The sequence below is a fragment of the Lynx rufus genome, unplaced genomic scaffold, assembly GCF_022079265.1.
Source record: "Lynx rufus isolate CCGP_SWC_20201006 ecotype Redwood Valley unplaced genomic scaffold, mLynRuf1.p SCAF_12, whole genome shotgun sequence".
Classification (NCBI taxonomy): Eukaryota; Metazoa; Chordata; class Mammalia; order Carnivora; family Felidae; genus Lynx; species Lynx rufus.
This window is the reverse complement of record NW_025814826.1, coordinates 67,966,289-67,987,531: the sequence shown is the minus strand read 5'-3', so window position 1 is coordinate 67,987,531 and position 21,243 is coordinate 67,966,289. Positions and strand designations below refer to the sequence as shown.

General features: G+C 50.4%; 1 protein-coding gene and 1 pseudogene across 1 annotated transcript; one reads left to right on the top strand and one right to left on the bottom strand.

Annotated features, from left to right (window-relative positions):
- The first annotated feature begins 321 nt into the window (after window positions 1–321).
- LOC124507577 (26S proteasome regulatory subunit 4-like) lies at window positions 322–9,398 on the top strand (annotated as a pseudogene).
- Window positions 8,101–20,268, bottom strand: ZNF623 (zinc finger protein 623). Its single transcript, XM_047074286.1, has 2 exons — window positions 20,202–20,268; window positions 8,101–11,921 (listed from the first exon to the last, which is right to left on the bottom strand). Exon 2 carries the CDS (start codon window positions 11,842–11,844, stop codon window positions 10,333–10,335), a length of 1,512 nt encoding a protein of 503 aa, XP_046930242.1. The 5' UTR covers window positions 11,845–11,921; window positions 20,202–20,268; the 3' UTR covers window positions 8,101–10,332.
- Between the last annotated feature and the right edge of the window lie 975 nt (window positions 20,269–21,243).

The window sequence follows — 21,243 nt, the reverse complement described above, 5'->3', positions numbered from 1 at the left end:
AGACTGGGGCGGGGGCAACACTGGCTGGAGGACCCCTCGACGGCCACTGCGAGGCTACTGCTACGAGCCAGCCGTTGCTTTTGCCCCACCCGCAGTTAATTTTTACATAGTGTTAGGTAAGGGCCCAATGTCCCTTCTTTGGCATGTGGAGGTCCAGTACTCCCAGCACCATTTGTTGAAAAGACTGTCCTTTCCCCACAGAATGTTCTTGGCACCCGTGGTAAAAATCATCTGACTATATATAGAAGAGTTTATTTCTGGGCTTTGCTCTACTCCAATAAATGTCTGTTTATGCTACTACCTACACCAGATTTTATACCCATGGAAGCTGGAGGTAACCTGGCCCCAACAGGTCAAGTCCATAATACTGTATGGTTCCATTTATATAACATTGTTGCAATGACAAAATCATAGACACAGAAAACCTTAATGGTTGCTAGCTGAGGAGGAGGGGTTGAAGGCAGAAAGGAAGTGAGTACGGATATAAAACAGTGAGTTCTTCCTGGAGAGCAACTCTTCTGTATCTTGAAGATGTCCATGTCAATCTCCTGGCTGTACTGTTGCACTGTGGTCTTCAAGATGCTGCCATTGCCATCGGGGTAAACAGAACACGGAAACTCTGTATTACGTCTTACACACGGGCATGAATCTACCGTTATCGCAAAAAGTAGAAGATTAAAAACGTGACTGTGGGGGCGCCTGGGTGGCGCAGTCGGTTAAGCGTCCGACTTCAGCCAGGTCACGATCTCACGGTCCGTGAGTTCGAGCCCCGCGTCGGGCTCTGGGCTGATGGCTCAGAGCCTGGAGCCTGTTTCCGATTCTGTGTCTCCCTCTCTCTCTGCCCCTCCCCCGTTCATGCTCTGTCTCTCTCTGTCCCAAAAATAAATAAACGTGGAAAAAAAAAATTAAAAAAAAAAAAACGTGACTGTGGAGGATGCCTGAGCTAATTACATCAGCCTGGGCTCCAGTAGGGCCACCCCAGGGGCTGTTAAAACCCCCCAGGTGATGCTGAACCATAGCCAGGGCCAATCTTATTTCTCCTGAGGTCTCTACCTCATTCCCTCTGCACGGGACACAGCTGCCGTTATCCCGGTACTTGCCAAACGTCAGGCAGCTGGGGAGACCTAGCCCACCAAGTGGGAGTGGGGGACCCCCAGAGGGCTGACCTAGAGGGCTAGAGCCATCCCAGGAAGAGCTGGGAGAGGGTACAGACCCCACACAGAAAGCACAGCGGACCCGGTTCACAGACGGGAGACCCTACCCAGGAGGGCACACGCTCAGGCACGTGCCTTTGGCTCCTTCCCTTGGTGCGGGGACAGTGGCATAAGGAATGACTGGATTCCAGCGGTCCAGCGCAGTGGGAGACCTCTCAGCCCAAGTCCTGATCAAAGTCCCTGTATACCCTGGGGTCCGGAGACTCTAGCCCCAACCCCCTCTTTCCCCACCTAGGACTACATGCGCTCAGCTCCCCCCTTCTGCCACTTCCCAACAACTTGGTCCACAGCACGTGCCCGCCACCACCACCCCCCAGTGCAGGAAAGACTCAGTTGTTGTACCACCCAACCCCACCCACCACCACACGGAGCCTGTAACGGAAAACATTCCAAATTTGACAATAATAAATCCAAAGCCAACAAATCCGAAACCAATAAACTCCAATCCGGATAGTAACAAAAACACAGCAAGGCACATCATAACCAAATGGCTGAAAGCCACTGATGAAACCTTTTTTTTTTCTTTTCTTTTTTAAGTTTGTTTATTTTGAGAAAGAAGTACAAGCTGGGGAGGGGCAGAGTGAGAGGGAGAGAGAGGGAATCCCAAGCAGGCAAGGCACAGTCAGTGCAGAGCCCGACCCAGGGCTTGAACCCACGAACCATGAGATCATGACCTGAGCCAAAGTCAGACAGTTAACCACCCGAACCACCCAGGCGCCCCTCGTTGATAAAAACTTAAAAGCACTTAGAGGCAAAGAAGACATTATGAAAAGAACAAAGGCAGAACGACTGCAACATTTTCATCAGAAATAATGCAAGCCCGGGGCGCCTGGGGGCTCAGTTGGTAGAGTGTCTGACTTCAGCTCAGGGCATGACCTCATGGTCTGTGAGTTCGAGACCCGTGTTGGGCTCTGTGCTGACAGCTAGGAGCCTGGAGCCTGCTTCGGATTCTGTGTCTCCCTCTCTCTCTTCCCCTCCCTCACTCATGCTCTCTGTCTCAAAAATAAATAAACATTAAAAAAATTTTTAATACACTTTATTTTTAAAAAATGTTTATTACTTTATTGAAAGAGAGAGAGAGAGAGAGAGCGAGAGCGCACATGTGGGAGGGGCAGAGAGAGAGAGAGAAACCCAAGCAGGCTCTGTACTGTCAGTGCAGAACCCAATGCAGGGATCAAAGTCACAAACCATGAGATCATAACCTGAGCCAAAACCAAGCATTGGACACTTAACCAACTGAGCCACTCAGGCGTCCCTCCAAGAAATACACTTTAAATACACTGACATACATAGATTAAAAGAAAAAAGTACAACTATATCCTAGAAGCACTGATCATAAGCCTGAAACAGCTGCATTAGCATCAAATTTTGGGTTTTTAAAAAACACCAAAGATGGATACTTTTATTTTTATTTTTTATTAAAAAAAAATTTTTTTTTAACGTTTATTTATTTTTGAGACAGAGCATGAACGGGGGAGGGTCACAGAGAGAGAGGGAGACACAGAATCGGAAACAGGCTCCAGGCTCTGAGCTGTCAGCACAGAGCCCGACGCGGGGCTCGAACTCACCGACCAAGAGGATCATGACCTGAGCCGAAGTCGGCCGCTTAACCGACTGAGCCACCCAGGTGCCCCAAAGATGGATACTTTTAAATGACAAAAGGGTCATCAAAAAACCAGCAAATCAGAGCGCGTGGGTGGCTCAGTCGGTTAAGCAGCCGACTTCGGCTCAGGTCATGATCTCACAGTTCTTGAATTTGAGCCCTACATCGGGCTCTGTGCTGACAGCTCAGAGCCTGGAACCTGCTTCGGATTCTGTGTCTCCCTCTCTCCTTGCCCCTCCGCCGTTCACACTCTGTCTCTCTTTCTCTCTCAAAAATAAAGATTTAAAAAAATTTTAAAAACTCGGCAAATCTAAATGTTTATGTAACTGAAACCAGAGGTGCAAAATACATAAAATTTGACAACATCAAAGGAGAAAGACAAATCCGCAATTATAATTGGTGAGTCCAACATACCTCTCTCAGTGACAGAAAAGTAGAAAGAAAATCAGGAAAGATACAGAACACATGAACAAGCCTATCAGACAGACCTGACGTGCACAGAATCCTAACACCTGACACCAGCAGGATGCAAGTGTGTCACAGGGGCACGTGGGGCACTCAGCAAGATAAGCCACCATCTGGGCTGTAAGACAAGTATTAAATCGAAAAGAGTTAATACATGGAACATGTTGTCTGATTAGACAATGGAATTAAACTAGAAATCAGTAATAAAAATAACTGGAAAATGCCCCAAGTATTTGGAAGTTAAACAGACTTCTACGTAAGTCATAGTCAAAGAAAAACTCCCAAGAGAAATAGGAAACTAGGAATGACGATGAAAACAACATATCAAAATTTACAGAGTGCCGCTGGTACGGTATTTAGAGGAAAACTGCTCTCGGTGTTTACGTGAGAAAAGAACGATCTAAAATGAATGATGTAAGCTTCCACTTCCATAAGCTAGAAAAGGGGAAATTAGTTCAAACCGGAAGGAAACAAATAACGATTCTATTTCGATGACACAGAAAACGGACAAACAATAGAGAAAAATCAAGGAAAACAAAAGCTGTTTCTTTGAAAGCAGCAATAACATTGGTAAATATCTAGCCACATTGGTCAAAAAGTAGAAGATACCAATCACCAATACCAGGAAGGAGGGAAATCATTTAAAATGTAACTAATTCTCTCTCCCTCTGCCCCTCTCCCCTGCTCATGCACTCTCAAAAAAAAAAAAAAAAATTGAATTTCTAATTTTCTCAGAAAGAAATCCCCAGGGTTTCACTGGTGAAACCTATCACACATTTAAGGAAAAAATAAATTACTATGCAAACGACTTCAGAAAATAGATGTGGGTAGGATGCTTCACCACTCTTGGAAAGCAACCTTATCCTGATATCAAGACAAGACAAAACAAGGATGTCTTCTCATCACTTCTAACGCAAATCGTACAAGACGCTGTAGTCAGCGAAATAAAGCAGGGGGGATAAGGTCTATAAAAATTATAAAGGAGGAAGGAAAATTCTTTGATTATCTGCATAAGAAATGCCAGAGAATCTAGAAAATCATTAATGGAACCAGTACGTGAATCCACCTGGGTTCCAGGACGCAAGGTCAGCATAGCAAAATCAAATGTATTTCCACACACTAACAAGAACAATTGGAAAATAGATTTTTCAAAACCTAGACAGAACTCAAGAAACATAAACAAGAGATGGATTTTCCATAGTGGCGGTTCGAGTGGCCAAAGCAAGATAGGTCAGTCAGAGTGGTGGTCATGGCCCTGGAGGTGGCAAGAAGGATGACAGGGACAAGAAAAAGAAATACGGACCTCCTGTGCCAACCAGAGTGGGGAAAAAGAAGGGACCAGATGCTGCCAGCAAGCTGCCACCGGTGACACATCACACTCAGTGCCGCTTAAAACTACCGAGGTTAGAGAGAGAATGAAAGACTCTCTTCTCAGGGAGAATGAGTTCATTAGAGATCAGGAACAAACGAAGCCTTTAGAAGAAAAGCAAGAGGAGGGGCGCCTGGGTGGCGCAGTCGGTTAACCGTCCGACTTCAGCCAGGTCACGATGTCGCGGTCCGCGAGTTCGAGCCCCGCGTCGGGCTCTGGGCTGATGGCTCAGAGCCTGGAGCCTGTTTCCGATTCTGTGTCTCCCTCTCTCTCTGCCCCTCCCCCGTTCATGCTCTCTCTCTGTCCCCCAAAAAATAAATAAACGTTGAAAAAAAAAAAAAGAAAAGCAAGAGGAGAAAAGATCAAAGGTGGACGATCTGAGGGGGACCCCAGTGTCGGCAGGAACACTGGGAGAGATCATCAAGGGCGTCCACAGCTGTGGGCTCAGAACACTGCGTCAGTATTCTTTCCTTTGTAGACAAGGACCTCCTGGAACCAGGCTGCTCAGTCCTGCTCAACCACAAGGTACAGGTCACCGATGACACAGATCCCTTGGTCACAGTGATGAAGGTAGCAAAGGCCCCCCAGGAAACCTGTGCTGACACTGGGGCGTTGGACAACCAAACTCAGGAAATTAAGGAATCTGTGGAGCTTCCTCTCACTCATCCTGAATATTATGGAGAGATGGGTATAAAGCCCCCAAAGGGGGTCATTCTCTATGGACCACCCGGCACGGTAAAACCTTACCGGCCAAAGCAGTAGCAAACCAAACCTCAGCCACTTTCCTCAGAGTGGTTGGCTCTGAACTTATTCAGAAGTACCTGGGTGATGGGCCCAAACTAGTTCGGGAATTGTTTTGAGTCGCAGAACACCACGCATCATCCATCGTGTTTATTGATGAAATTGACGCCATTGGAACAAAAAGATAGGACTCAAGGGGCGCCTGGGTGGCTCAGTCGGTTAAGCGTCCGACTTCGGCTCAGGTCACGATCTCGCGGTCCGTGAGTTCGAGCCCCGCGTCGGGCTCTGTGCTGACTGCTCAGAGCCTGGAGCCTGTTTCAGATTCTGTGTCTCCCTCTCTCTCCGACCCTCCCCTGTTCATGCTCTGTCTCTCTCTGTCTCAAAAATAAATAAATGTTAAAAAAAAAAAAAATTAAAAAAAAAAAAAAAAGATAGGACTCAAATTCCGGTGGTGAAAGAGAAATTCAATGAACAATGTTGGAACTGTTGAACCAATTGGGTGCATTTGATTCAAGGGGTCACGTGAAAGTGAACATGGCCACAGAGCAAACAGAAACTTTGGATCCAGCACTTATCAGACCAGGCCGCACTGACAGGAAAACTGAGTTCCCCTCGCCTCATGAAAAGACTATGAAGTGCATCTTTCAGATCCACACAAGCAGGAGGACGCCGGCCGATGATGTGACCCTGGACGACTTGATCATGGCTAAAGATGACCTCTCCAGGATTGACATCAAGGCAATCTGTACGGAGGGTGGTCTGATGGCCTAGAGAGAATGCAGAATGGAAGTAACAAATGAAGACTTCAAAAGGCTAAAGAAAATGCTCTTTATAAAAAACAAGAAGGCCGGAGCGCCCAGGGGGCTCAGTCGGTTAAGCATCCAACTTCAGCTCAGGTCATGATCTCATGGTTTGTGAGTTCAAGCCCCGCACGTTGGGCTCTGGGCTGACAGCTCAGAGCCTGGAGCCTGTTTCAGATTCTGTGTCTGCCTCTCTCTCTGCCCCTCCCATGCTCGTGCTCTCTCTCTCTCAAAAATAAACATTAAAAAAAATTTAAAAAAGAGAATCAGGGAAAAAAAAAAGGCCCCTGAGGGGCTCTACCTGTAGTGACCACATTTGCCTTCAAGGAAACGGTCGGGAGCGTCCCAACTCCTCAGAGGGATGAGGCTAGGAAGCCGCCTGGAGGAACCCACGTTCCAGTCGATCTTTCTTAGCAGAACTTCCCGTGTCCCTTTCTGAGCTGATGTGTAGGGTGCCTACTGGGCTGCCTTCACGTGTTGGCCACGTGCGGTGCTCCCCCCCAATAAAGCAAGCTCCTCCTCCTCAAAAAAAAAAAAAAAAAAAAAAGCACAAACTAGAAAAGTCTGGTAAACTGTAGACTTAATAAAATGGTTTTTAAATCTGATCTTTAAAAGATACCACTCGGGCTAAATGGGTGGTGGCTATTAAGGAGGGCACTTGTTTTGAGCACTGGGTGTTATATGTAAGTAATGAATCACTAAATTCTACTCCTGAAACCAATTGTTACACTACATGTTAACTAACTAGAATTTAAATACAAATTTGAAGGAAAAGAAAAAAAGATACCATTAAGAAAATGAAAAGGCAAGCCAAAGATTAAAAGTATTTGTAATGAATATATATTTGGAAAAAAGACTCTTGTCTACAATATAGAAAAGACTCTTACAATTCAGTAATAAGACAAACTACCCAATTTAAAAAATGGGCAAGAGGTGGGGCACCTGGGTGGCTCAGGCGGTTAAGCACGTGACTTCAGTTCAGGTCACGATCGTGTGGTGAGTTTGAGTCCCGTGTCCAGCTCTGTGCTGACAGTTCAGAGCCTGGAGCCCACTTTGGACGCTGTGTCTTCCTCTCTCTGCCCCTCCCTCCCCCCCTCAGAAATAAATAAAACATTAAAAGAAGTTTTTTTTTTTTTAATTTTTTTTTTCAACGTTTATTTATTTTTGGGACAGAGAGAGACAGAGCATGAACGGGGGAGGGGCAGAGAGAGAGGGAGACACAGAATCGGAATCAAGCTCCAGGCTCTGAGCCATCAGCCCAGAGCCTGACGCGGGGCTCGAACTCCCGGACCGCGAGATCGTGACCTGGCTGAAGTCGGACACTTAACCGACTGCGCCACCCAGGCGCCCCTAAAAGAAGTTTTTAAAAATGGACAAAAGGTGTGTAGACACATCACAAAAGACGATAGGTAATGGCAACACGTACACGAAAAGATGCTCAATGCTATCACTGGGCGGACAAATACAAATTAGAAACGCAAATACACCATCACACACCACAAGGTGGATTACTTTTCAGAGGAGTGTGGCAGGAATACGAAATGGTACAACCACTATTGAGAACTTTTTGGCAAATTCTCATAAAGTTAAAAACACACTGGAGCTTCTGGGTGGCTCAGTCAGTTAAGCGTCCGACTTCGGCTCAGGTCATGATCTCACGGTTCATGAGTTTGAGCCCCGCGTCGGGCTCTGTGCTGACAGCTCAGGGCCTGGAGCCCGCTTGGAGCTGTGTCTCCCTCTCTCTGACCCTCCCCCACTCACGCTCTGTCTCTCTCTCTCTCTCTCTCTCTCAAAAATACACATTAAATAAATAAATAAAAATAAATAAAGTTAAAAACACACTTACAACTCAGAAAGTAAATTCCTAGGCATTCACTGAAGAGAAATAAAGAGGCATTTCCAAATAAATACTTTTACACAAATGCTCATAGCAGTTTTATTCGTAAGAAATCTGGAAACCCAAATTTCTATCAACACGTGGATGAGAACAAATGGTTTGTCCATACAACGGAACACTACCAGCAGAGAGATACCGAAACACATAACTACTCGGTTGAGTCCTTAAAACATGCTAAAGCGAAAGAGGTGAAGACACGCGGTATTATATACTGTTCGGGTCCTTTTAACGTGAAGCCCTACAACAAGCAAAACTAATCCACGCTGACGGAAAGCGGTTACTTGGGACTAAGGTAGGATTAACTGGGAAAGGGCCAGAGGGAACAATGCCGTGTGATAAAAATGTTATTTTTCTTTATTCTAACGGTGGTTACACAGGTATACGGTTTCTCAAAACGCTGTACACTTTAAATAGGCGTTTTACTGTATGCAAACTGGACCTCACCAAAGGTTACTCGAGTGGTCCGGTACTCTCTCTTCTGTACCACGTGAAACAGCTCTAGTGATGAGGAGTTTTCCAGAAGATGCAGCGCTGTATGCCCCTCTTGATCACTTACCCCTGGAGGCTTCTAGGGTTGCTGGAATTTAAGAACTCAAAATCTGCCCTCATAGGCAAAACAAAATTGGTTTATGTCATTTCAAAACCGGTCGTTTTGGTTCACGTCAGAGAAAAGAAATTCAGAGGCAAACAACCGTCAAGTTCTGCGCTGTTAACTACCGTGCCGCGAAAGCTGTCAAAGGGGAGTCCAGAACCTCCCTGTCCTGCAGGGTCCTCTCCAGGTCACTCTCTTTCTCGAGCTGCCACGGTTCTTTCAGTCCCGGCATCACCTCTTCTGTGAAGCTGTCCCAGACCCTCCGTGCCCAACTAGTCCCCTCCTTACCTGTGTCCTACACAACCGGGGACTTCTACTTCAGCACTTAACGCTGTGTGTGATCTGTCTTCCCCAGCAGACTGAACAGCTTCGTCTGTTTTCCTAGGGTTCGGCACTGGTCCTTCTAAGTCACTACATTTTCAAATAAATGACAAAGTGAGCCAGAAAGCAGGTGGAGAGACCAGAAGCGATGAGGTCAACCATGGAACTGAGACAAAACCTCGTGCGGTGCGCTGGATCAGAGTGGATCAGAAAGGTACACAGGCAACCAAGCGAAGACAGCACTCCCCAAAACCAAGTGGACAAGTCAAGGGTGAGCTCTAAAGGCAGTAAATATGAGGTGTGCTGGTCTTACACTAGCTGTTGCTTACAACTTCTGAGTACAAGCAGAAGATACCAACAGGGCTGAGAGACAAGATACTTCCTGTAGACCGGTAAACGATGCCGTTATGAAACAAGAACCAAAAACTTCAAACACAGCAGTATAGAAAGGACAAGGCAAGAGAGGTGCCAATCACACACAGATGTGGGGCGTGCTCCTTATTGTCCTGCACCAGATACAGGGACACGTAAGTCGGTCAGCTATGGTCACGTCCTTAAGGAACCAATAGGGTAAGGAGGAAAGAGACAGTAGATAAACAACGTAACTTTGATAGAACAAAGAGCAGTAACAGAAGTGCTCCCAGCAACACAAGCACAGAGGGAGAGTAGCTGGCTGAGCCTGACACGATACCTGAGGAGTCAGTCAGGTGTGGGGCAGGGAGCATTCAAACAAGGACAAAGACGAGGAGCAGCTTGGCTAAGTGGGAGCGTCGACCAGTTAGCGTTGCCACAACACCAATCACGTGGCAGGTGGTTACGCAGTGGATGCAACTTCAGGAAGCAAAAAGGTCTTAGAAAGCAGGAGTGGGAGCTCGGGAAGTATCCTAAGGACAACAGGGAGCCAATTTGTGGTTTTAAAGAAGAAAGATCTTTCTCAACTTGCCTTTTTAACAGATCAAAATTTACTGTGTAATATTCTCTTAAGTATTGAGATTAGATTCAGAATTCTGCCTTAAAAAGGCTTTAACTCGGGGGTGACCTGTAATTGTGCAATAAAATACAGAACCTTCTCTGAGACCTAGCTCCTCCCCCAGCACTGTTCCAGCCCAGAGTCACTTGTGCAGTCTCGTGGCTCTCCTGAGGTCACACATTCCTAGCTGAGGACAGCAGCCCAGCACCGCTGCACGGCAGTAGGGGACAGCCCACTCTGAAAGCAGCCCTGCCTAAGACTTTGGAAAATGCTGACACATCCCAAGTCACATGAACGGAATCATGTGAACTCGTGCCGCTCCCTTCTAAACATCACCCACTGAGTTGGAGAATGGCTATTTTATAAGTCAGCTGTACATTCCCCGTGACCTGCAGACTTCTCACCCAAATGTATGGTGGTCTTATTCAAGGGAAGTCCCTCCTGGTGAACACTTTGATTATTTTTAAAGTTTGGGGTCGAGCTGAAATCTTTCCCATACTGACTACATTCATAGAGTTTCTCTTCAGTATGAATTTTCTGGTGTTGAAGGAAGTTTGACCTCTGAATAAAGCCTTTCCCACAATAACTACATACATAGGGCTTCTCTCCAGTATGAATAATCTGATGTAGAAGCAGTTTGGAGCTCTGAATGAAAGCTTTCCCACAGTCCTTACATTCAAAGGGCCTATCCCCAGTGTGGATTTTCTGATGTTCAGTGAGATGGGCTTTCTGGAGAAAGGCTTTCCCACATTCCTTACATTCATACACTCTCTCTCCAGTGTGGATTTTCTGGTGTCGAATAAGGTACGAACTCAGAAAGAAAGCTTTCCCACATTCATTACATTCATAGAGTTTCTCTCCAGTGTGAATTCTCTGATGCTGAGTAAAGTTTGACGTCTGGCTGAAACGCTTCCCACACTCATTGCACACATAAGGCCTTTCCCCAGTATGGATTCGCTGATGCTGAATAAGCTTTGAGCTTCGAATGAAGGCTTTCCCACACTCGTTACATTCAAAGGGCCTCTCTCCAGTGTGAATTCTCTGATGTTCAATGAGGTCTGAGCGATGACGGAAAGCCTTCCCACACTCCTTACATTCATACTGTTTCACCTCTGTGTGGATCTGATAATGTCGAATAAGGCTTGAGCTCCTAATGAAGGACTTGCCACATTCGTTACATTCATAGGGTCTTTCTCCTGTGTGAATTCTCTGATGGCGAATAAGCAAGGAGCTCTGACTGAAGCCTTTCCCACACTCCTTACATTCGAAAGGCCTCTCCCGGGTGTGAACTCGCTGGTGCCGAACCAGGTCTGAGCTGTGATGGAAGGCTCTCCCACACTGCACGCATCGGAACGGCTTTCCTCCCACATGTGCCCTCTGGTGCTCAGCGAGTTCTGCGTAGTGAATGAAGTCCTTCCCACACATGTTGCACACATAGAGTCTTTCTCCAGTGTGAGCTCTCTGATGCTCAGCAAGGTGGGAGCTCTGGCTGAAGCTTTTCCCACACTCCTCACACCTGCAAGATTTCTCCCCAGAATGAGCAATCTGATGTCCTACAAGGTCTGAGTTAAATGGGAAGGTCTGGCCGCAAGTCTCACACTGGTGGGCTTCCCGTTCCACAAGCTCTCTCTGGAGCAGGAGGAGGTTTGAGCTCAGAACTGGGCTTTCTCCTGATTTACTGCCCACCCGAGCTGTCTCTCCTGCTTGGATCTTCCAGTGGGTAACTGTCACCTGCCTGAAACCTCCCTCCTGAGGGGGACAGCTCCGCAGGTTCTGCCCTTCTGGGTTTCCTAACAGCTCCCCTAATCCGGCTTCGGGGAGTGTCTGAGACTCAGAGGCAGGGGGCTCCATCACTGTGAGTGTTTCTGACATTGTCTTAGGCAGATTTCCATCCTCAGAAATTCGGGCTCCAAAGTCACCTTCTTTGTCACAAGTTCCTAGGTCAGAATCTGAAATAAAGGAGAAAAGATCATCTTTTCCCTTTATCAACAGACAGGAATCTGCTGGAGCAGTGGACGATAACACACATCCAAAGAGTGGGAGGGAGGAATGTTTCCCCTGCTCACACTCCCCACCCAACATGCGGACATCCCAGCATGCATCTCAGCCGCCTGCCTCACCCACTTGAGAAGGCTTCTCTGGGGTTCCACCTCCAACACCCAACTCTGGGGACAGACTAATGGGGAGGGATGTGGCTTGGATCCATTAAAAAATTAAGACATATTTCCAAAGAAACAAATGTATCGACCTTGCCACCCCTTCACTGTCCTCCCTTTCCTCTGTACCCAGCTTAGATCACATGGTCTATGGTACCGTGTTTATCTTTGGTCATATTTTATAACCATCTTCTTGCATATTAGTCCTAACTCTCCCTGCCCCTCCTCTACCACACTTTCGTGGGAAAATCCCGACGTGGGTTAAATTCCGCTTGCTTCCTGTTCTGCGTCTGCATCTACACCAACTGAGCTCTCTGTACATTTACAACCCCTTGCCTACCAGGGCCCTGAGAGCCACCAGCAATCTCTACTTTCCTCATTCTCCTACAAGACCACCCCTTTTGTCCTCTCTTCTCAAATGTCCAATACCCCCCCTCCTCCCGCTCAGCTGATGCCCTTGCTTATTTCAGTAAGACAGAAGCAATGAGATGAGAATGTCAACTTTCTCCAACTGCATCTACCAGCCTGTCTATACCCACATCAGGCCCTCCCTTCTTATATGGTCACACTGCCCTTGATCCTGGGCACTACCTGGGCACTAAAACCCACCCCTCTCATCCACTCAATGACACCAAGCCTCCCCTGCCCAAGTCTAGAGCTGGAATGTTCACAGCAGCACCATTCATAACCTCCAAAATAACCAACAGAGAGATGGATAGACTGAGGAGTACTCCCACAAGGGAATAATACGCAATGAAAGAAACCTGCTAAATACAAAAGCAAAGATGAATCTCAAGATGCAATGTTCAGCAGAAGGAGCTCATCACAAGAGAGTTCGTACTGTAGAGTTCTGTTTACATCAAGTTAAAGAAAAACAACAGACAAAAGTGATCCGTGTGGGGAACTAAGAACCTGATGACCTTTAGGGAGAGGGTAAGAACTGGAAGGGGATGCAGGGGCACAGGGTGCTGATGGCCTACATGGAGCTCTGCGTCCCGCTGGTCTGTTGCTGTGGGAAAGCTTGTGCAGTCAGGGGTGCCAGGGTGCCATGCCCACTCCCATCCCCAGCTTTGAAATTCTCACACTGGGAACCAACTGTAGGCAGGACTCTGCCTCGCCACAAGTCACAACCCTCCCTTTGAAGGCCCACTCTTAGTTGTCCGTCACTTGTGACAATGCACCACAAACAAAGCACAAGATGGCACATCTGACATCTCACACCTCTGAAGGTCAGAGCGCAGCCCAGAGTGACTGAGACCCCGGTTCAGGGCCACACAAGGTGTCAGCCAGGCTGAGGTCACATCTCGAAGTGCTGGGAAACCTGTTTCCAAACTCATTCAGATGCCAGTAGAAATCAGTTCCTTACAACCACAGGACTTTCCCTGAGTCCTTGCCAACTGTCAGCTGGAAGCTGCTGTCAGCCCCCAGGGACACCTGAATCTTTCAGGCAGGAACAGTGCATAGAACCCCTGACTTCTTTTCTGCCACCAGCTGTAGAAAACTACTTTCCAAGGGCATGCATGACTAGGTCAGTCCACCTCGAGAGCCTCCCCACCTTACACCAGCTGACTCAGGACCTTAAATACAACCGCGAAATCCCTCCAAGGCAGCTGGGAGGCGGTGCGTGTACCTTAGGGGCCAGGGATCTTGGACGGCCGTCTCAGATGCCTACCACACCACAGCCAATGCTTGGCCAATCACAGGAACCCAGAGTGTGTGTCCTTGTCTCCATCTGGGGCACCTGAAGTGTGGTCCCAACCCCACAGCTCCGCTGGGAATGGCCGCAGCCTCAGTTTCAACCCCACCGCCTGATCCAGCCCTTCTCACAGATGTATCACCTGAGAACTCTACACAGTAAGTCCACTTCCGGGGAGCTCCATCCAAGGTGGCCCCAAACAATCACTTCTTGTCCCAAATCTGCACCAGTGGGAAGCAGACCTTGCTGCGCAAACCTGTGAAGGGATGCCCTCCAGACCCATTTGCGACGTGGCCATCAAGGACAAGGACCCGCCTCTGAGGGCGAAGCTGGGGGCAGGGTGGAACGGGAGCGGAAGGAGAGTGAGCGACCAGGCAACACGTGCTCTCTGGCCCAGGAAGGGCGTCCTTTCAACACGATTTTCTCTTTGATGCGAACCGCAACTTGTACAAAGCGCACACATCTCGACGAACTCCCTGTGACACCCGTTTAACACCACCAGGCCAACACAGAACATTTCTGTCTTCCCAAAGGCTCCCCCTTCAAGGGCAACCACTTCTGTAAGTAAAGGAGAACTCTGCCCATTTAATGGCTCAGTCAGCAGAGCCTGCAACTCTTGACCTTGGGCACGTGAGTTCAAGCCTGACGCCGGGCACAGAGTTTACTTAAAAATGAAAAAATACAAACATGACATTTCATTTAAATGGAATCATACGTGTTTGTGTCTGCTTTTTATTCGACACACACCCATTTTTTTGAGTTAAAACTCACAATCTTAAACGTGTTATTTTGAGAAACAGCACAAGAGTGCGCACGCGCACAAGTTGGGGAGGCGAGAGAAGCCCAAGCGGGCTCTTTGCTGTCAGCGCAGGGCCTGATGCAGGGTTCGATCCCACGAACCATGAAATCACGACTGAGGGGAAATCCAGAGTTGGACACTTAACTGACTGGGCCACCTATGCACCCCTAAACTCACCATCCTGAAGTGCACAAGCAAGTGTTTTTTAGAATATTCCTCAGATGGCAAAACCACCACCACTGTCTACTTCCAGAACATTTCCATCGCTCCCCCAGAAACGTATCTGCTTTGGCTCAGTACCACGCCCGTGAAAGTCATCACCACGGCAGGCAACGACAGCTCACGCTCTCCAGTGACACGCAGCATACCGCTGCACGAACAGGTCACCATTCACTTCTCCACTTCTCACGAACGCCTCAGGTGTCTGTGGTCTGGACGACGATTAAAGCTGCGGTAAACACTCCCGTAGATGCAGGTCGCTTCTGCCGGGTATACACCCAGGAGTGGGACTGCTGGCTCACGGGTCCTAGAACTGCTTCGGTGGCCGCCTGTTCAGGACACGTTTGCAGATTCCATTGGGAACCCGTGCAGGCGTAGCATTCAGGGAGGCCAGGACTCGCGTGAGTTTTGAGTACAAACGACCGCACTGGCGCCTGGTGAAGAAAGCCACCCCGCCCGTCTGGGCCAGAGGAAGTGACTGGCGTGTGGGACAAAGAGCAGTGGGGGAGAGGGTAAGCTATGGCGGACCGAAGACTGCCCAGCATCCCTGCTTCCCACCTAACATCTGAGCGGGCACGTGGCCGCCCAGCAAACGACTGCACTCGGTAGAGTCCCGAGGTCAGGTTCCAGCCAACGACACGGGAAGGGAACGGATGTGTGCGGGGTCCCTACCTCCACCCATGGTGACACGTGGATGTGGCAAAGCAGCCAGGCTCCCAGAGGCCTTGAGGGCCAGAGCCGCCTAGGTAGGTGAAACGGAACGAGAAGTCAAGTTTTTTGAATCTCTGTTATGGCACCTTGAATAATGCCTAAGTAACGCTAACAAACAACCCGAACTCAGATGCGGTGCTCCCAATGATGAAAAAGAAACTGAGCCCACATACCAGTAACCGGCGCTGAGGACAAGGAGCTGAGCACAAGTCTGTGTCAGGCGCTATGTCTGCGTGAGGTCTGCCAACACGGTTCCCCGGAGCAGCGCCGCTCGGCACAGCGCGGACCTGGGCCACGCGAGGCCGGCCTGCTGGCGCTCACTGACCGTGTTCTCCTGAGCCAACTCACTAACATGATTTAAAAATATCTTGCTCCTGCTTATAAAAATTACTTTCAACTAGTTAGTTTTTAAAGGTATGAGATAAATTATGCCAACTGAGAAAACGGAGACAATGCAAAGACTGAAAACAGAAAAATAAAATGACCTTTAAACCTAAGATTACCAGTTAGCATTTTCTCTCTGGTATTTTTTCTGCACTAGTATTTTTATGAAATCAGGACCATACGGCTCAGTTTTACATCCTGTTCTACTTTTGCATCCTTTTAATTCTTAGCCACCGCAAACATAAGACACACACCGTAAGAGTATTTCAAATAATAAAGTGTAGACGACATAGACACAGTAAAAACCCCCACCAATTCAACAGATTGCCCCCGTTAGCTGTTCTGGTTATACGCATTCGCTCACACTTTGCTTGCACAAAGGCCGTGCACTTGTGCAAAAACATACCCACTCACTCAGGCACACACGATTTTCAAAAATAAGAACGGAATCACAGCACATTCACCATCTGCAACCGTCCCATTTACAGCATATCCTGCGACGCTCCAGTCCATCCACACAGATGTCACCTCGTTCTCTGAAGGGTCTCACCACCGTAGGTAGTGACTGAATCCCTATTCGGATCAGACACGAAAGGCACATCCGTCCCCGTGCCCCCCGGGTGCCAAGCTGCGCCCCTGGTGTCCCGAGGAAGCACGTTCCCTGAGGTATTCTGCCCACCTGCCTGGGGCTGTCTGCCCCCCAGAGATGGAGGGAGTCGGCAGGATCCGAGGGCTGCGGAAGAGCAGGTGGCTCGCTCGGCCCGGCCGGCCCCTCCCCTCTGAGCCGCCAGGGCTTCCCGGCAGAGGGCGCCACAGTCTGACTGTTGCTCCGGCCCAGCCTCTGCCAGCGGGAAGGCGGCAGTGGGCTCAAATGCCTCATTGGTTCAGAGCTCAGAAGGGGAGGAGGGGCCCTATTTATTAGGGCCCCTCGAGCCCCACCAGGCGCAGTGCCGAGCACCTGACTCCCACTGTCTCACGCGCTGCTCCAAGCCTTATGAGGCAGGCGTTCCCTGGGTATTTCCTCTAGTTTACAGATGAGGAAGCAGAGGCTAAGGGAGAAAGTCCATTGCCCGAGGTCACTAAACTAGTAAGAGGCAGCATTGAGGTTCAAATCTCGATCTGTCTTCCTCCAGCGCCCATGTCCCTAACGCAAAAGATGTTTTTTCCCAAGTGTTATCTGTCGCCGTTACGGGATGCTTTGCTTGGATCACGTGGAATGAGTATTACAGAAGTAAGCTTATAGATTAAGTCTTACTTATCCTAATTAACAAAGGTGGCAGTGAAATGTTGGGGTTTTGTTTGTCTTGAAAGTAACGTCCTCTGATTTTTATGCTTAAAAGGACTGTTGGACTCCCTGCAAACACGCTTTCATCTGTCTACGAGAAAACAGCTTTAAAAATGTGTTTTTTGCCTTGCCTGGGACCCTGTGATGACAGCTGAGAGCCTGGAACCACTTCGGATCTGTCCCTCCCTCTCTCTGTGCCCCTCCCACGCTCAAGCTCTCTCTCTCTCAAAAATAAAAACGTTTATGGGGCGCCTGGGTGGCGCAGTCGGTTAAGCGTCCGACTTCAGCCAGGTCACGATCTCGCGGTCCGGGAGTTCGAGCCCCGCGTCGGGCTCTGGGCTGATGGCTCAGAGCCTGGAGCCTGTTTCCGATTCTGTGTCTCCCTCTCTCTCTGCCCCTCCCCCGTTCATGCTCTGTCTCTCTCTGTCCCAAAAATAAAAAAAAAAAAGTTGAAAAAAAAAAAAAAAAAAAAAAAAAAAAAATAAAAACGTTTCAAAAAAAAAATTTTTTTTATTAAAAAAAAAGGGGGGGGGCACCTGGGTGGCTCAGTTGGTTAAGCGTCCGACTTTGGCTCAGGTTATCTCACAGTTTGTGAGTTCGAGCCCTGCATCAGGCTGTGTGCTGACAGCTCCGAGCCTGGAGCCTGTTTCGGATTCTGTGTCTCCCTCTCTCTCTGCCCCTCCCCCACTCATGCTCTGTCTGTCTCAGAAATAAACATTAAAAAAAAAAGTGATTTTTAATGGTCTTCAGAATTCTTTTAACGTTTATTTTTAAGAGAGTGCGAGCACGCGTGTGCATGCCAGGGGGGAGGGCAGAGAGAGAGGGAGGGAAAGAGATAATCCCAAGCAGGCTCTGAGCTGTCAGCATAGAGCCTGACAAGGGGCTCAAACTCACAAACCGTGAGATCATGACCTGAGCCACCCAGGTGCCCCTCATATTTTTTTCTTAACATCAGAGAGCTAAACCTTGCTTTGGTAAACATTTATCTGAAAATCAGCCTTCTTTCGGTTTCTGCTTAGCTGTTTTCCTCTGTGAATTCAAGCAAAATTACACTGGTACACTTTCACTTAAAGAAACCTGAGTGAAATGAACAAAAGGAAGTAAAAATACAGCATGCTTTTGACCCCACAACACACTGAGCTAACATGGCCCACCCTTCTGTTAGAACACATAGAATCTGCTGGGTAAAATGTAACACGTGTAAATACACACTTGACGTTGAGAGAGAAGGGAAAATCCTTGGAGCTGGAAAAGAAGTGGGATCTTAACCTGGGGCAGGAACCTGTGAGCAATCCCAAACGGCCCTGGGGTGGAAAGAGAGGGGCACTGAGGCAGGCACTGGTCAAGGGTCCCGTGGCCCTGGGCTCACAGGCTCCCAGAGTCGCTGTCTGCGGCTTACAGCCTAAAGAAAGGAAGCACTACGCTGCCCGAGCTTCACCACTGGTGATAACGGGAGCAAGGGGCACCTGACTGAGACACGAAGCACAGCTCCTGGAGAACCTGCACCTCTGTAATTAGGAAGGAAACGGAGACGCTGGTACGTGCCGGTCACTCCGCAAGGTGTCTTGTTTCTAGTTTCCTCGTGTTCGCCTCACAACTACCCAGGAGGTCCAGGCAGGTGACTGGCTTCAGGCCAAACTAGCTGCTGTCCCCTCCTCCCCACCCCACCCCACAGTCCTCTGGTTCCTGCTCCCCGGGCTCTGCCCAAGGATACTGACGGCCTTCTCCTCTCCTGACAAGTCCAGTGACCTTACGCCGGTCACCTTCCACGACCTGAGGCGGCAGTGGACATGCCTGACGGCTCCCTGAACCGCTTCGATGGCACTGCCCCGCTCTGGGTCAGCTGCTTCCCCCACCGCCCCTTCCATCTGTGGCTCACGATTGTTGTCTGGGCCTTTTCAGCTCCGTCCTGTCTCCACATCACCCCCAAGACCTTTCCAGGAGTCAGCCATCCATCCCCAGCACTTCAGGAGAGGCCGGGGCTGCGTGTGCAGGCTTGTGAAAAAACAGAGCAATCCCTCCCCCTAATTTTTCTCCACGTCTCCCTTAAGAGAGATTCTGTGGTTCTTGGCGTCGTGAACACAGTTACGATACTACATCTCTAACAGGGTCAAAGGTTCCATATCTGTGGACAGGGAGTAAGCTATCACCTGAAGACTAGGTTAGATGAGGATCTCGGATCCCATGCGGGCAAGAGACACTTATCTCTATCATTCACTGGGACTGGCTCACGGGGAAAAAAGACATGCCAAAGAGCGATTATGAGCACAACCTCTACACACAAACTTGCTGAGTTCCAAGCCTGCCTCCCGCTAACATTCCTGGGAAACCTCAGGCGTGCTCCCGGCCGAGGATCTCGACACCGTGAAGTAACCAGTCTCCGAGGCGGGGGACGGAGGGGGCGAGGGTAAACCGTTCCTGACATCAGCAGTCAGCCACTGGGATTGATAAAGACTTCTAGAGGGATGGGAACCCTTAGGAAAGAGCTAGAACAGCGCAGCCAACCACTTCTCCACGCCAGAGAATTCTTCAGGCCCAATCCCCTCTGCACGCTACCCCCGCCAGGGCACGGGGTGCTGGCTCTGCACCCCCACCAGCACAGAGGCCCCAGAGAGAGAGGACAGGCCGAGAGCGCCAACAGCAGCGCTACCTGCAGCCCTCACCTCCTCCCCCAGGTCACCCCGGAGGAGCTAGCCGACTTGAGCACTGCGGCGCAAGGCGCTTAAGCTGGAGGCTCCACGGCCTGGGACCCGAATATCTGCTCCCATGACGGCCCCCAGGGAGAGAAGGTGCGGCCCCGGCAGCCGCGCGGGGGAGGCCGCGACGGCTGCTCGGAGGCGGGCTCACCGAAGCCCCGGCTCCGGGACTCCCGCGCGGGGCGGGCCGCGCCCAGAGCCGAGCGCGGCGCCCACGACACCTGCCGGCCTGGCGGACCCCACCGCCCCCGCGCCCGTCCCCCGCCGGACACGACCCACTCACCCGGCGACCAGCGGTAAAAGCACGGCCCGCCGACAAAGCCCGCAGCGCCGCCCGCACGCCGCGGCCGGAAGTTGGCCGAGGCCCAGCCCCGAGAACTTCCGGGGCCGCTCTAGGTGCAGCGGGGCTGACGGACTCTCGCTGGTGCGCACTTCCGCCCGGGCGCGTGTGAGTGCGCGCGTCCCCGCCGAGACTAGGCCGGTGTCCGGCCCCCGCGCTCCCGCACCCCTAGTGCCGCCCGTTCCCGAGCGTAGATGCGCGCGAGGGATTTCGTTGCCGGCGAGCTGAAAACGCTGGCGTCGGCGCCGGGTGGAGCGCGGGTCCCGCCTCCAGCGGGCGGAGCCCGGGGCCTCTCTTCGCGGCCGCTCGGTGGCAGCCGGTGGTGGTGAGAGCCGACGGCCGCGGCGCCGCAAGGCCCTTACCGGTGGAGACGGAAGCCGCAGCAGCCGGGGCCGCGCTCTTACCTGGCTGTGTGGCTCGTGCTGCGGGGGCACAAGTAGCCTCCGGACACGGTCTCGCGGGATCGGCCCCCGCAACTCCCCCCCGGAAGAGCCGGTGTCGAACGGCCGGGCCGGGCCACGTGGCGGCGGCGGGCCGGTCGGGAACTACCGAAGCCACGGCGGTGCCGCGGGCGCTCCTGCCCCGCCTGCAGGGGGTGCAGAGGACCCCTGATAGCGAATGGAGCACAGCGTTAGGAGCGCGCAGGAGCCAGGAGCATATCTCCTGCCAGTCCCGGGAGCCGCTGGAAAGTGTGGGCGGGCGCGGCAGGAGCACAGTTGTTGGTATCGCTATGTGCGTGCGTTTTGAGCACTCACGGAACAGGCGTGCCAGTCATTGTGCAGTTGGCTGCTTTTACTCGGCATTGTTTTAAAATCACCCCATGTTCGCCTGGGTGGCGCAGTCGGTTAAGCGTCCGACTTCAGCCAGGTCACGATCTCGCGGTCCGTGAGTTCGAGCCCCGCGTCGGGCTCTGGGCTGATGGCTCGGAGCCTGGAGCCTGTTTCCGATTCTGTGTCTCCCTCTCTCTGACCCTCCCCCGTTCATG